The sequence below is a fragment of the Phytophthora sojae genome (assembly GCF_000149755.1).
Source record: "Phytophthora sojae unplaced genomic scaffold PHYSOscaffold_1, whole genome shotgun sequence".
Lineage (NCBI taxonomy): Eukaryota > Oomycota > Peronosporomycetes > Peronosporales > Peronosporaceae > Phytophthora > Phytophthora sojae.
This window is the reverse complement of record NW_009258115.1, coordinates 464218-479346: the sequence shown is the minus strand read 5'-3', so window position 1 is coordinate 479346 and position 15129 is coordinate 464218. Positions and strand designations below refer to the sequence as shown.

The 15129-nt window shown below is 53.3% G+C and overlaps 3 protein-coding genes across 3 annotated transcripts; 1 reads left to right on the top strand and 2 right to left on the bottom strand.

The window, feature by feature from the left end:
• Positions 1 to 5257: 5257 nt before the first annotated feature.
• On the top strand, positions 5258 to 7483 carry PHYSODRAFT_466880 (hypothetical protein; the record flags this gene model as incomplete). Its single annotated transcript, XM_009515623.1, has 2 exons — positions 5258 to 6878; positions 6960 to 7483. The coding sequence occupies 2 exons, from the start codon at positions 5258 to 5260 to the stop codon at positions 7481 to 7483; spliced, it is 2145 nt and encodes a 714-aa protein (XP_009513918.1).
• Positions 7484 to 7631: 148 nt separating this feature from the next.
• On the bottom strand, positions 7632 to 10088 carry PHYSODRAFT_473963 (hypothetical protein; the record flags this gene model as incomplete). Its single annotated transcript, XM_009515622.1, has 6 exons — positions 7632 to 8120; positions 8244 to 8756; positions 8949 to 9098; positions 9366 to 9701; positions 9747 to 9921; positions 9997 to 10088. The coding sequence occupies 6 exons, from the start codon at positions 10086 to 10088 to the stop codon at positions 7632 to 7634; spliced, it is 1755 nt and encodes a 584-aa protein (XP_009513917.1).
• Positions 10089 to 13734: 3646 nt separating this feature from the next.
• Positions 13735 to 14805, bottom strand: PHYSODRAFT_467433 (hypothetical protein; the record flags this gene model as incomplete). The annotated part of the gene is made up of 1 exon (XM_009515621.1): positions 13735 to 14805. A coding segment is annotated over one exon (1071 nt), but the record flags the coding sequence as incomplete, so codon positions are not given.
• Between the last annotated feature and the right edge of the window lie 324 nt (positions 14806 to 15129).

Here is a 15129-nt window from a genome sequence, read left to right as displayed (position 1 = left end):
ACTACGGCTAAACCAAGCAACCGGGATACGTACATGTACCAACCCATCCGCCTGTTTCTAGCTTGCACGCGAACACCATGGCCCCTGAACTAATAATATTATCCAATATGGATAGTTCATAATAATATTATGGCCACGGCACACGGGCCCCGCGAAGGAGGGTTTTGACCATATCTGTTTTTACTGGAGGCTTTATCATTACCATGGGCATCTCATGGCATCTCCTGTGTCCGCCAAGTTTGGAAGAGGTGGCAAAAAAGTAGAAACTAAAACCCAACGAACCTTGCTTGAGAAGTATTTGCAGCTTGACATACCCATGCATATATGTACCTACTCCTTTTGGAGGGACCAGTGGCACTGGGTTATAATGGTGTCGATGATGATAGGGCCATGCCATGGATACATCACTGTGTGCGCTTCTTGCGACTTAATATCAAGTAAATTTCGGCGATAATGTGAGTAATTTAAAAATCGCCGGAGGATTTTACTTCTCTGTTTCACTTCAATAATATAATATTAGAGGTCATATTATGACCTCTTTGGTTTATGTATACCACACACATTATGCGATTGGGCAAAAATATGCTAGACTGTTCGCTGATTCGCCAAGAAACGCACACCCAAGAAAAACCTGAGTTCTAAACCAAGGCGGGAACCCTGTTTTTAGTGGTGGCAGTCAATAGAGCGGAAGCAGAGTACTTGTCCGGTCTAATGTCGCCAAAATTGAATGAACTGCGAAATGAAACCTCATTCGCCTCCATGCAAGCCCACATTCATCATCTCCTGATCGCTCATTACGTAGTGATTGGGAGTAGCAAAACATACACCAGACGCGCTGTGGAGTAAGCTTTCCGAAGCTACTTTCAGTTTTATCAAACTCGATCTACGTGACGAGATAGGTCCCGGAAACCAAAGAGATCATATTGAAGTGAAACAGAGATGTACACAGAAATAGCCGCATCGCTTATTGTGAATTCCGGCCAAATTTTCCGGTTTGGAGACCCCGCTCCAATCGCCAAATACAAAACTCAAGTGACTTGAGTCAAGTCATTTCCTCAATCTCCGGGCCCAAACCATATGGTCCAAGTGTCCGCATGTCAAGACCAATTCGTACTTAAACGGTTGCCTATAACCAATCCTAGTGGCCACGGAGATTGGCCGGAGATTTGGCTTGGGCGGTTCAACAAACCGCCCGCGGAAATTTGGAACAGAACACACAATATTAATAGACAAAACCATAAAACCCGTCTTGTCAAGTTGCTTCTTACAAATAGACCAAGCGGCTCAAACGATGTTAACGACTTTGCTGCATTGCTGCGCCAAAACGAGCATCCATAGAACAGCATCTTCTGTATTTTTAAAGCAGGCAACATATTCATACCTCGAAGATCCTTTTCGAAAGGCTATGCTTGTGAGTTCAAAACTACTCCTGGTTGAATGACGCTGCAGAGCTTTGCACTAGACCTTAACGAGCGAGGTCAATCTCGCTGGAGGTGGTGGATAGTTATTCGAAAAAGGCTTTGCCAAGTGATAAACAGTTTGGTCTTTAACAATGCTCTCTGTGACCAATTTCCCCTCGACGCTCAAGTGAAAAGGTTCCTGGGAAAGACCTCACAAATGATCTGCGCCTGACGCAACAGCTAGCTTTGTGAATTGACGGTACCTAATAGTGTTCTCCCTGTAGAGCTAGCTGTGCGTGTTAAAGGAGTTAATAACACTTTAGTTAGTGTCTAGTAAATCTTGCGAACATGTAATTGCCGAACGAGCAACACCAATTTTAGAGCAAGAAAAGCTAATACTACTCAAACTTCTTGATATTTGAATAACGTTTCTTCTCCGATGGAAAATGAAGCATGTCGTTTACTTTGTCTCAACTTTAGTTACTTGTAGTTTCTGGTGAGGGTCATTACAGTCATTTAGGTAACCTAAAGACTAAGCTAAAAAAAAACTTGAAGTACAATATACCGAACGCATATTTCCCTGGTACTAACTCGTGTACTTACAGTCAGCACATGCCACTAACAGTGAGTTAGTGTCTAGTAAATTTTACTAACAGTAAAATGTGTACCTATATACGCAGCAGACACTGCGTGCACAGTGTTCAGCGCTTTTGCTCACGAGGAAATGTAAGAGCTGGAAGCTAGAGTGCAATAGGAAACGCTACGGATGTGTCTTGCTGGTCATAAATGACCAGTTATTACATTTAGCTTGCTGGAGCTACTTCAGCTGTAGCCGATTGTCATAATACTTTCAATTTGTCTATTTCGGTTGATGGCTACGCCTTAGAATCCCTTTCTGAGCTTACTTGCACTAACACCGCGTTTACTCGATCTTAAGCTCTTTTGCTTCGTCAGCGGTAAGAGGACAACAAGCTGCAAGATCGAAGTGTGACCACAGGTGACACTTGATCGATGTATGAAAACCCTGGCTGGCCCCCGTAAATTGCTATCCCAACCTAGGCTTCGTAGCCCTACGCTGCTATTGCCTTGTCGCTGTCAGTCAGCGACTCGCCGACTGCAACTTGGCGCCACGTTGCTCGCGCGGAATCTTCTGGCGATCTTTCGGCGGCAATTGTCCAATCAGCGTAGCCCAGTAATTTTCAAATGCAACTGTACGTAAAGCCGCTACATCGGAATTATAGCCAATCGCCGTGAGGGGAGTGGCGCTCGGTGGTTATGAGCATTATAAGCGGAAGCCAAGCCAGCGGAGGCGCGAGACGTCCAGCCCAGCCAAGCCCCGAGCCGCCCCATTCGCCCAGCGGGGGCCGCTTCTCCTGCCGCCGCCGCCACCTTCCCACGTGCAGACTTGTCTGCCCTCGATCACCCCCTTTCCCCCGCCGAAGATCGGCCCGCCGAGTCCAGAGGCGAGCGGAGATGGCGATCACGTCGGACGAAGTGAACTTCCTCGTGTACCGGTACCTGCAGGAGTCGGGCTTCCTGCACTCGGCCTTCACCTTCGCCTACGAGAGCCAGCTGGCCAAGTCCAGCGTCATCAACACGGAGCTGCCGCCCGGGGCGCTCGTGTCCTTCATGCAAAAGGGACTGCAATATGTCGGCATCGAGGCGCACATTAACGAGGTGAGCGCGCGCTGTGTGTGTATATACAGCCCCTGCTATCATGGAGGAGGGGAAGACAAGGAGATAGGGACTGACCGGGTGTCGGGCACTGTTTTGACGTTGTAGGACGGAACGGAGCGCGAGTGCGACGGCGACTTCTCGCTGCTGAGTCCGCACATCTGTCGCGTGGCGCAGTCCGCGTCCAGTAGTGCTAGATCCTTCAAGGCCTCCAACAAGCGGAAGCGGAAGGGCGATGGATCGCCCGACGCTGTGGATGGTACGAAAGGTAGGCCCCGGACCTACGCATAGAGAGCGATCTGGCCGGTCCTGGCAGGGAGACTGACGTTACTTGTCGTAATTGTTGTTGATAGCAGAGATGAACGGCGTGGATAAGCTGGACAAGGAGGCGCTGGTGCTGCTGAACGGACACGAGAAGGAGGTGTACGCGTGCTCGTGGAACCCGGTGAAGAACATCCTGGTGTCGGGATCGAGCGACTCGACCGCACGGGTCTGGTCGCTGCCGAACAAAGTGGAGGATAGTAAGGCTGTCGTGCCCAAGGTGCTGAACCACGGCACAGGACCACACAAGGACGTCACAACTCTGGAGTGGAACGTACGTGCTATACTCGTTTTTCTTAGGAGACCCAGCTGGCCGCTTTGCCATGATCCGATTGAACTGACGTATGTATTGTGGTCAACTATTTATTGTAGCACGATGGATCGCTGCTGGCATCGGGAACGTACAATGGCAAGACGCGGATCTGGAACGCTGAGGGCGAGATGAAGCACATTTTCCAGTATCACAACGGACCGGTGTTCGCTACTCGGTGGAGCAAGAAGAGTTTGTTTTTGCTGAGTGCTAGCTTTGACAAAACCGTGGTTGTTTGGGACGCTACGACTGAGACGAAGAAGCAGCAGCTGAAGCTGCACGAGGACCCAATTCTGGATGCGTCCTGGAAAGATGACTCTACGTTTGCTACGTGCTCGTCGGATATGAGTATTTGCGTCGCGCGCGTGGGCGAAACGAAGGCTGATTTGGTACTGCGTGGCCACAAGGATGCTATCAACTCTGTCAAATGGGACCCGTCTGGCCGGTATCTCGCTTCCTGCTCGGATGACTATACGGTGAAGATTTGGGACCCTTCAAAGGCTGTGAAGAGCCCGGATGCAGCGGACGGTGATGCTATGGAAGTGGACAGCAGCGAAAACAGCAAAAAGGACGCAGAAGATGACGCAGCGAGCACAGCGGCACTGGTTTACACGCTCCAAGAACACAAGAAGGAAGTATACACGTTCCGTTGGAGCTGTACTGGGCCTGGGACAGCACTGCCGGATCAGCCGCTCACGCTCGCAAGTGCATCATTCGATGGCACCGTAAAGCTCTGGGATGCCGAGTCTGGCTCCTGTAGGAGAACATTTGATCACCAGTACGTGGCTCTGTATGATGCTGGAAACCCACTTTGCTGCGAGCTCACACTTGGGTGCGTTGTTGGTTCTGCAGGTATCCGGTATATGGTGTTGCGTTTAGCCCGGATGGGGAGTACTTGGCTAGTGGAACAGTAGGGGGAATGGTCAACGTCTGGTCACTAAAGGTGCGTCGAGTGCAGACCCCCTGTTGTCGTGGAGCAGGATGATATGCAAGGTGACTGACTCGTGCTGGTGTTGTGCAGGACGGGTCCTTGGTGAAGACGTATCAAGCAAATGGCGATATCTACGAGGTCAACTGGAACAAGCAGGGAGACCAGATCGCCGCGTGCGTGTCCAGCGGTGACGTCGCAATTATCAATTTTCGATTGTAGTATTTACCCAGGAACACAGTGCAAGCACAAGGGTACCCCGTGGACCGGATCGGCCACGAGGACCCGGCGATCTCCCCGGGAGGAAGCAGTCGCGACTTTGCAACGCCCGACGTCCGGCTCATAAGGACTAGAGCATAAACACCCGTTCACCCCGCGTTCCGAGTTCCTTGTCGCTGCGTTTTGGGCAGGGCTTCAGGAAGTGCCGTACAGTATGATACCATAGTACCGGTACACGTAGGAGTAACTCCCTGAAGGAAACCAAATCCAATCGTCCACGAGCGTCCTCCAGCGTCCTCGCGGGCATTCGCGCTGACTGGTTGAAATCTAAAATCTTAATCTGGCCCTACCCCTATTCACTGAATCGACAATTCACGGCGCGACGCGAGAACGCCTCTGCATGACATGATCAGCTTCGACACGTTCGCGGGCCCGCGCCCGCGCGTGCGCGAGGCGGACCTGGACACGGCGGGGCTGCTGGTGCTGGCGGAGCAGCCCACGCCCGCCCCGGAGCTGTTCCCGGCGCTGTCCGACTCGCCCGGGGACGAGTTCTACGAGAGTCAGGACGACGACAGCGACAGCTGCGACCTGTTCCACGACGGAAGTGACGAGGGCGACGTGGCGGCGACGCAGCACCAAGGTCAGGATACTGGACCAGCCGAGGTCCTGCAGGATGATCCCAAGCAGGGGCAGGAGCAGGCCAGCGGCGGCCGCATCCGCCAGCTCGTGGAGCTGCTGACGCTGCAGAGTCACAACGTGGGGGACGCGCGCTCGGCGCTCGTGGACAAGCTGCTGGGCGTCGTGAAGGTGCACGAGCTGCTGCTGACGCGCGCCACAGAGGAGCAGATCGCCGACGCAGCCAATGACGCTATCACGGACGAGCTCTTGGCCTCGGTGGACCAGGAGGAGCGTCGCCGCAATGAGTTGGCATTGAAAGAGCAACAACAGCAACAGTTGGTGCCGTTGCCGGTGGCGGCATCGACGCTGTTCGACCCCGGACAGTTGAGTCCATTCCGCGTGCTGGAGCTTGTAGACGTGCTGGACTCGACCACGGGAGGGATGGTCAAGAGGGTGCTGACCAATGTGAGGCGGAGAGCGCCGCTCAATGCGCGGATGGTGCGGCATAACGAACTGGAGAAAGACGTGGAGTTTTGTAGGTTTTGCTCTGCATACGGGGACCACACTGCGGCGCAGCACAAGTGCAGACTGTGTGGAGTCGTGGGGCAGCATCGTAGCAGGAGCTGCCCCCATCGTGGAACGGCAACGGCAATTACTGCTTCTCCCACTAACACAAATTCGCCTACAAACGCTGCCGAGAAGACGGTGGACGATCAAAAGTTCTGTACGCTGTGCAATTCGTGGGGGATGCACGCTACGGAGCGACATCGGTGTCGCACATGTGGCGCTCACGGTGCGCACCGCAGTCAAAGGTGCCCGGCGTCCTCTTCTTCCTTGGTGCCATGGATCAGCTCGCCCGCAGATTTGCGTAAGGGACGAACGTTTTGTTCGCACTGCAGTGCCTGGCGACCACATGCATCAGATCAACACCGATGTCGGTTGTGCGGTGTGGTCGGGCACCATGGAAGCAAGAAGTGTCCTAAACGGGCTAATGGATTGTCTCCGAGTAGGAGCAGATATTCGCAGCATGGAGATGATACGTCGCCAGCCATGTCACCTGGAAAAACTACTGCTTTCTGCTCATTCTGCCGCAGGAAAGCAGCCCACGCGACCCACGAACACCTTTGTCGAGTTTGCCGCGCTGTGGGATTGCATCGGTCCGATGGTTGTCCTCAACGCAGCAGTAGCAGTACCGTGCTATCATACTCGGTGGATGCCGCGTCGAAGGTTCGAGACCGTGTACTGGAGACAATCCCGCAAGTGTTGCCCCCTCCAGCAGCGACGCTTGTTTGGCGGAGTCTGGATAAAGTGGGCGATGCGGACCTCATCCTGCGGAAGACTTTACAACGGATAGGCGTTTGGGGTGGCGGATCCCAGACTCCGATCACTACGCCCTACGCGCCTCCGAGTGTTAGTTCCAGTGGCCCTGACGCAGCTTCAGACGGGCTTGTTACGCAGGATTGCGATGCAGTTCATAAGTATCCCCCAGGACTGGAATCTCTTCCTCTAGGTTCTCAGTCCCCTGCGTCAAGCAATTCTTCAGCCGCGATAGTGCTGGATGAAGGGCGGTCAAGTGGCGTGTACGTGCTGTCTTACGCTGAAGGCCACTCGGTGGTCCCCGCCCGCATTCTCAAGTACATGCGGCTGCTCATGCATCACGAAGTATCGACCAATGCGTTCTCCGTCGTGGTACGGTTCGATCCTCAGCCGTCCCACTGGGAGCTGATGAAGCCTGGCATGGTATCACCTCGCTCACTGCCCTCAAGTCCGACGTTGAGTCACCAGTTGCAAAAGAGGATGTCGCATTTTACGCTTCAGACGCTGCTGGGGGCGCGTGACAAGCTGCGCGAGTTGGAGACTGCACGACGGAAGCTTCAGCAACGTCTAAAGCAGCACGAGTACATTCAGACCCAGTTTCGAGCTCAAAACCCCGAGCAGAACGATGAAAAGCAGTCACATCACCAGTCAGAAGCTGACGAGAAGAGGCGAGCTGCGGTGTCCGTAGACGCGTAAGGCAAGCTGTGGAAATGCTATGGACATTCGAAACTTGTCCACATATATTATCCAGCCTACCGTAGAACTAAAATGGATGCGTGCTTGCCCACTGGAACCCCGCAATAGAGTAGAGAATGCCACTTGGCGTTGTGCGAACTTCAGCTGCCTATGCCGTGATATAGCTCAGACGGAATCGACTAAGCTCTTTCCATGGGCCACCAGCGGACCGTGCACGAGGATCATCCCGAATTTGCTGTGCGAAGGCATGTTCCACTGCTTCACGCTTGCTTCGCAGTGACATTTCAGGTAAATACAAGGCTTGCTCCGAAGAGAAAGAGGCCAGAGCAGTGGTCGCTAGCACGTCGCCACTGATGCAAAGCCGTTGACTATGCCAGCACTCGATGCGCATGCGCGAGTGGTAGGATGGACCATTCCCCCGCATGGACCAACTGAACATCTGCAGGTACACGATGAGCCGCCCCGACTTCTCAACCTGCACCTCGCCGATATAATCCCCCCAAGCGCCTGTGTTTGCTTCGGTTGCCATCGCATTCGGGAACTGCGAGAACACACGATCTCTGCCATCCAGCACCAACCGCATGCAGTCCTGAGCGCCTGCAAAGCCCTGAGTAGACCGGACGTGAAGCGTGCGCGCCTTGATATCAATGCCTACCTCAATGCGTACCATTTGCGAGATGATGTCAAACAGAGTAAAGAGCGACACTGCCCCGTCATCGCTGTCGATATCACCGAAGCCGCTGAGATCGTGGATGTCCACTTTGATAGCGTTCTCGCTGGGCTTCCACACTGCTTCATCCACATCCAGCAGCCATTCGGCATTCCAATCGCACTCGACGCTGTTCTGTGGCGGGTGCGCTTGCTCGAAATCCAGACCAGCTTGACTCTTCATCAATTGCCGCGATACACCTGGGAACGACGTCATACCGATGTACGTCTCCCGCAGTTGCGCTACAAACGCGTTCCAGCCCGCGAAGCTTTGCCCGCTCAGAATCTTCCGCACTCGTGGTCGTCGGGCGTGGAAATACTCGTAAGAATACACTGCTGCAATCACCTCCTCGGCCGCATTGGCAAGACTTTGCAGCGACGTCTGCGAGAATACTTGCGCGTCCAGACGTGTCTGCAGCTCCTGAAGGAACATCACGAAGCACTCGCGCATTCCATGCTTGTCCATCACAAAACTCGCGTGCTGTCGAAAGAACGAGCGCATCCACTGCCGCGTGTCACTCGAGAAGAACCAGAGCGTCGCGTCCGCCAATACACGGAGGAGGGTCTCCAAGTCGCGCGGCAGAGCTGCTGGAGCCCCACCACCGCCACGCTTCCCATGAACAAAGAAGCCTGCAACGGCTGTCGCCCCGTCCGATCTCGCTTGGTTGAGCAATAGCTTCGAGAAGCAGTTCAACCTGCTCGTCCGCTGTGTAGACCCCGCAAGTGATCCCAGCAAGCTGTCGTTCACCAAATGCACCAGTTCATCGACAAAAGAAGCGTAAACACTCAGCGGAGCCCAACGGAGGAACGAGTATACAAGCGCCAAGTTCCTGGACACCGACACGGCCGGCAGGTTCATGTGTTCCCATCGGAGCTTGTCCTCCAGTAGATCCGGTACGTCTTCTAGCTCCATTCGTCTAGCAGGTGGGGTGGACGTTCGCTGGCGCTTGGGCTGGAACGGCCGAGAGTACATTGAGGTTGGCTTCATGTCCACAGCATTCCTCCAGTGATTGCTCTTCGGCGTGGACAGTCGGGGCTGTTGTGCGTACGCTCCGTCATAGCTTCCAACGGGGGATTCTCCTTGATAACTGACCTCTCCATAGGGCGACAAGCCCTCTTCCATCCCTGCTCCTTGGTAATAACTCTCCTGCGGCGCGCGGCGATAGGAAACCACCGTGAACTCGGGAGACGTCACGACATGGGCGACTCGGTACAGTTGCTTGACTGCGTCTCGGCTTGAAGCAGCCACGATCCTGTCGTCCTTGTCCACGGCGCAGCGCTCCACTATGTAGGCCTTCAGTACGTGCTTCATGAGCCTCTGGGCCTTGTTGGCGCCGCTCTCCCAGTCGTAGTACCAGCGCGCGTAGCTCCTGCTGTTGAGGTGAAAGATCATGGGCTTCTCGTCGGACGTCGAGTCCGCCGCGCGGATGGCGGTCACGAGCTTGGACGGCTGGTCCAGGATGCCCTTCATCCATTGGCCCTCGGGGTTGGCCTCTGTCTGGGTGGCGACCTCGATGCGGTCCACTTCGACGCACTCCCCGGGGCGGAGACTCACGTCGCTCACGGCCTCGAAGCGGGCGAAGAGATCCACGGACGGGGACTCGGAGGTCGACTCGGCGCCGAACTGCACGCGCACGCTGAGCGACGTGCCGCAGTAGCTGCGGTCGATGTGCTCCGGGCAGCAGTGCGGGAAGCAGCGCAGGATCTTGAGGCCTTTGGTGCGGTTGCTCCTGATTTGATGGACACAGCGTCAGTGAGTGGCAATGAGAGGCAGGGGAGAGTGGGGAGGAGTCGGTGGGCCCTACCGCTTGTACTCGGGCTGGAAGAGCTGCGCGTGGCTGCACTCGAGCTGGAAGAAGGAGGCGGACGCCACCTCGAGAGGGGGCGGCGGCGCCATGGTGAGACTTGTGTGCGGTCTTTTTCTATACAAACCAGGGAGCGCCTCTTTGGTCTGCCGGGACAGAAGGAGACACTACCACGCGCTAAGTACGAGGGCGGTTGCGGCAAGATGTCTTGGCATTGCGGGATCGCGGCTTGGAACGAGTCGTTCGAGCAAATCTGTTGGTCTTGTGGAGCCGGGAGCAGCAAAGCACACGTCGAGATTGATAGAGATCTACCGCTGGTCTTTGAATGACAAAGGCAAACGCCCTTATAGCAGAGGCATTGCGCGGATCGGAGACTTGTTTGCCCGCACGTTGACTTCGCGTTCGTTTAAGGGCTCAAAGGCGGCTCGGGACTTGTGGTCAATCTTGCTGGAACTGGTAAAGCTGCACCGATACTATCGGCCCGATAGGTAGCAGGATGTGGTGCTCCATGGAGTGGAGCAGCTTGGCCCAGGTGTTGCCTCCTCCGGGCACGAGACCGTGAGTCATGGCTGATCATCACGAGGCTTCCCAACACTGCTCTGCAAGACACTTCGAGCAAAACGGGAGGCAAAGCCGACTCAACTGTCCGTACACAAGTCAGCATGCCGTAGTGTTTCAAAGCCCTCACGTGGATAATGAAGGTAGATTGCACGCATCGAGGGTGCAAGACGATCTCTATGTAAGCTTAGTTGCGCGAGGTGGCGAATGAAAGCTGTGAAAAACGAAGGCGGTGTGAGATAGGTATCCCACTTTTTGAGCTGTCGACCACTAAAGTTAACTAAAACTATCCCTAAACTTTACCTAGCCGCTAGTAAAAAAAACGTATAGATTTACTCTTGATAGCGCGCTAATTTTGCAGCGGAAGCCCGCCCCAAATGGACTTCGTGGTGGAGGACTATGCAGGAGGAAGGGCTCTAACTCGGAGGAATTGAGCCAGTCTCCGTCGGAATCGGGTGCGTAGCTACTACGACGAACAACAACCTGTGACTGCCAATGTCGTTCTGCCATGCCACAGAACGCCGGCAATGATGGGGGGGATTGATGAAGCCCGGGGCTTCATCAAGTTCCACTCTTCGCTCGATTATGACTCCGTACGTCAAGCTCTTAACGTGGTGGTGGCATGGACTAATTACTGTGTCCTTCACGTGTGGACATTCTTCTCATTTGAATAATTTGGATCAGAGTGAGGTGATTTTTCATGAAAGGTGAATGCGAGGTGTTTGACGCAGAGTTGTGGTGTCTGCACGTCGGTGCTCTACAGCGTTCGGAGCTGCGTTCCAGGGAGTCCTACGCCCAGCTTTTACTACTTACTGAAGCACAACACTGTTTCAGAAGCGCAGGGCTCGCTCGTTATTGTCGGAAAGAATCGGTCTCGCTGGGGTGGCTGCTGCTGGAGAACGTCGGAATGAGTGATGCGCAGTGCCCAAACAGTTGGCGCTATGGACGCCGGTGGATGAAGAGAAGAAGGGTGAAGCCCCCGAGGAGAAGAAGAAGAAGAGAGGGGGGGGGATGGGCCCAGCGCGCTTCTCGATGATGCAGCTCATTCCCACAGCCTGTGGAATGATGGGGCGAAGGATGGGCGATGGATACCGACTTTCATGTGAGGTGCATCCCGCTTTGGTCAACGATGAATCCAACCTTCTGCCACAGAAAGTAAAAAGCTACGTCACTGTCTGCATGCTCTCATCGATCTCATCTGTATGCTACGGAATGGCCATTGTTGGCCTACAGAAGCCGGGACCAATTTACTGTACACACTGCGCATGGAGTTAAGGGCGATGGCCCATCACTCGTCGATGAACTCGGAAGCCCTGGAGCTTTGAACAGGCTGATATTATTTCTGCGATGAGAGTACGATTACTTAATTTCACCTTCACTTCATCATACTTTTTGGATATAGCTTTGGACTCACTTATGTTGGTGAAGCTGGCTGCTTCAATTTCCTCGAGTAGGAGCTTACTTGCTTCATGGTGAAATTCGTCATACTGACATCAAGAGAGACTTGAAAAATGCAAACTGGTGGCTCAAGCGATGAATCCCGACTGTAAAGTGATGAACACCGACGAAGGAAAACAAGATGAACTGATAAATTACTCGCTGTTGTTGAAACGTGAATAATATGCCCCCGAAGTCCAAACATTCTCTATCGCGACAATGTCCAGTCTGCAATCTCGGTTGCTGGATGATCAATCCGGTGTCTGTTTTTATGACGTGCGTTTTGTTGAGCTGGTAGACGCAAATCCGTCGTTCAACTCGCGAGATGAGAAAGTCATGACCAAAATTTCTGGACGAATCGAATAAAATTTCCGATGGTAGAAAGCGTATACTTGTTAACATGGAGCCCACCCTTGCGCCGGTCTAGTTGAACCAGTTATGGCGAGTTAGCTCTGTATAAATCTGGTGAGGTGTGTATCGGCACGTGTTTTTTTTCTAATGCCAGGATCAGGGCACGAGTGGTGGATAGAGCTCTATTGCGTTGCATAATTTGGTTGTGCGGATGCGCCAGATTTACAGTTCTACATCGAAAGTGTGTGCGTGGAGTGTTGAATCAAATGTTCTTTCTACATGTGACCAATTGCGTGCAATCACCCAGTGAAAAAATCCCATCCCCTTGCGGTAGCTTCTACTCGTAGGACGCATATTTGACGTGTGGACGTTCTTCCCATTTGAAACCTTTCAGCCCGAGCGTTTATGACGGACAACTGAAGGTATTTTCAAGTTCAGGTTCAGAAGTCCACAGGCACCGTCCGATCTAGGGAGTGGCCTGCTCGCCACATGTGAAGACTTTACTCATCGATGATGTTTTTGCTTTTGCTAATAGTCAATGATGAGTAGAGCTTTTAATGTTGTGGGGACTGACGCTCGAGTCGGTTGCTGGGAAACTATTGAGACGGTTTCTGGATAAGTTCCAAAGTAGGGAAAGCCCTTGGACCCCAGCTTGCAAGAATATGGGGCTATCGGAGTCTGGTTTCATTAATGGCGAGCCGATGGGATGTGTAATATTTTGAAGATGGCAACGTAGTGGCCAACATAACTGGTCACGTCCAATTCGATTTCGGGTGGATACGTGGACACGTAAGCTTTGCGGCTGAGGCGATATGTAAACGCATCTTGAGGTTGATATATGGATGTACAGTTACCTAGATTATTGCTGCTTTTTTTTGAAAGCAAATCAACGCTGAACTTGCTATGCGGACGATATCTATATGCCTGGCTTGATTTTTCGTTTCCATAGCTCCGCGATAGTTGGTTACGCGGTATTCTTGACATGACTTTGTTAATGATTGCGAGTTTTGTCCTGATCGTCTTCATCATGAAAAAAATGTCTCGTTAATCTCCGCGGCAATACTTAGTACTACGCTCTAACTTTTGGTGCCTCGCATCTTCAGATGTGCTGAGTAACTACTGCACGATCGGCTAGAATCGTGAGCACACTTTTGGAGTCTGCTGCTCCAAGCGCTGCAACTAGTTAGCCACTGTGGAAAAAAGTCGATCTTGTTTTGTTTCGATACTTCGAGTTTCACCACTCAGTTATTTATTCTTTCTGCTCGAGGAAACAAGAGTATTCTCGTTGGCAAACTAGCTCGCTGTCAAGAACCAGGCGACAGGTAGGTAAGATGATTGAGCTAAATCGAATCTGTTCGACTTTGACTAGTATTACGTAGTGGTCGCGAGCCTCTACGCCTTCAGGTAACTCAGACGAAATCTACCCAGTTCCCTCCATGGTCCAGCGGATGGAGACGTAGCCCACTCACCAGCTGAATAATCTTGAAGTTGCTGCTCGAAGAAGTTCGCCACCGCCGCGCGTTTCATTCGTAGCGGCATTTCCCCCAGATTCGAAGTGTCCTCCAGCGGGAAGGACGCTGGTGCAGTGGTGGCAAGTACATCACCGCTAACACACAGCCGCTTACTCTGCCAGCATTCGATTCGTAGCCGCACGTGGTAAGAGGGTCGGTGTATCTCTGTAGACCAGGTGAAAACCTGCAGGTATACTACGAGGCGTCCGGGTTTCTCTACCCGCGTTTCTCCGATATAGTCTCCGTGTCTCCCTGAGCCGATGCCCGACGCCAATCCGTTGGGAAATTGAGAGAACACCCGCTCTTTGCCGTCCAGCACCAAACACATACAGTCTAGTGCACTGGCCACACCTTCAGTAGACCGAATGCGTAGCACGCAGGCTTGTGCGTCGATCGCCACCTGCAGACGCACTATCTGCGACATAGTCTCGAACAAGGTGAGCAGACAAATCGCTTCGCTATCTTCTGCAAAACCATCACAGCCGCTCTTAGAGTCCGCTTTCATGGTCTGTTGGCTCGGTTTCCACACTGCCTCGTCCACCTGCAGAAACCACTCGGCGTTCCAGTCGCTCTCAATTGAATTTTGTGGCGGATGTGCTCGATTAAAGTTCGGCTCGGAATCGCGCACAGCTATCGTTCGTGAGATGCTCCTCGGACAAGTCGATACGTTGACATAGGTCTGGCGCATCTGAGCCACGAACGCGTTCCAGCCTGCGAAGCTCTGCCCGCTCAAAATCTCCCGAATCTGCGGCCGTCGCGCGTGGAAGAACGAGCAAGAGTAGACAGCGGCGATGACTTCCTCGGCCACGTTAGCCAGACTCTGCAGTTGTGTGTTCTGGAACACTTCCGTGTCCAGGCGGTTCCTCGTTTCCTTCACGAACAGCACGAAGCACGCGCGGAGCGAATGTTTGTCCAGAACGGACTCGGCATACTGCAAGAAGAACGCGCGCACCCAACGCTGCGTGGTCTTCGAGAAAAACCACAGCGCCGCCTGCGCTAATGCACGCAGCAGCGAATTTATCTGGCTCGACAGCGTCCTGGAGGGTCCATCTTCGCGTGTGAGAAACGATGACGCTGCGGCTGAGCCTGCGTCTGTTTCCGCCTGGTCAAACAAAACTTTGGAGAAACAATTGAGCTTGTCGAGCTCGCTGGAGACTGAAGTCCCTCTAAACGCCTCCTGCAGACGCTGTTGAAGACAAATTGCAACCTCATCAACACAAGAAGCATAGACGCCGAGCGGCGCCCAGCGAACGAGTGAGTACGCTAGCGCCAGATC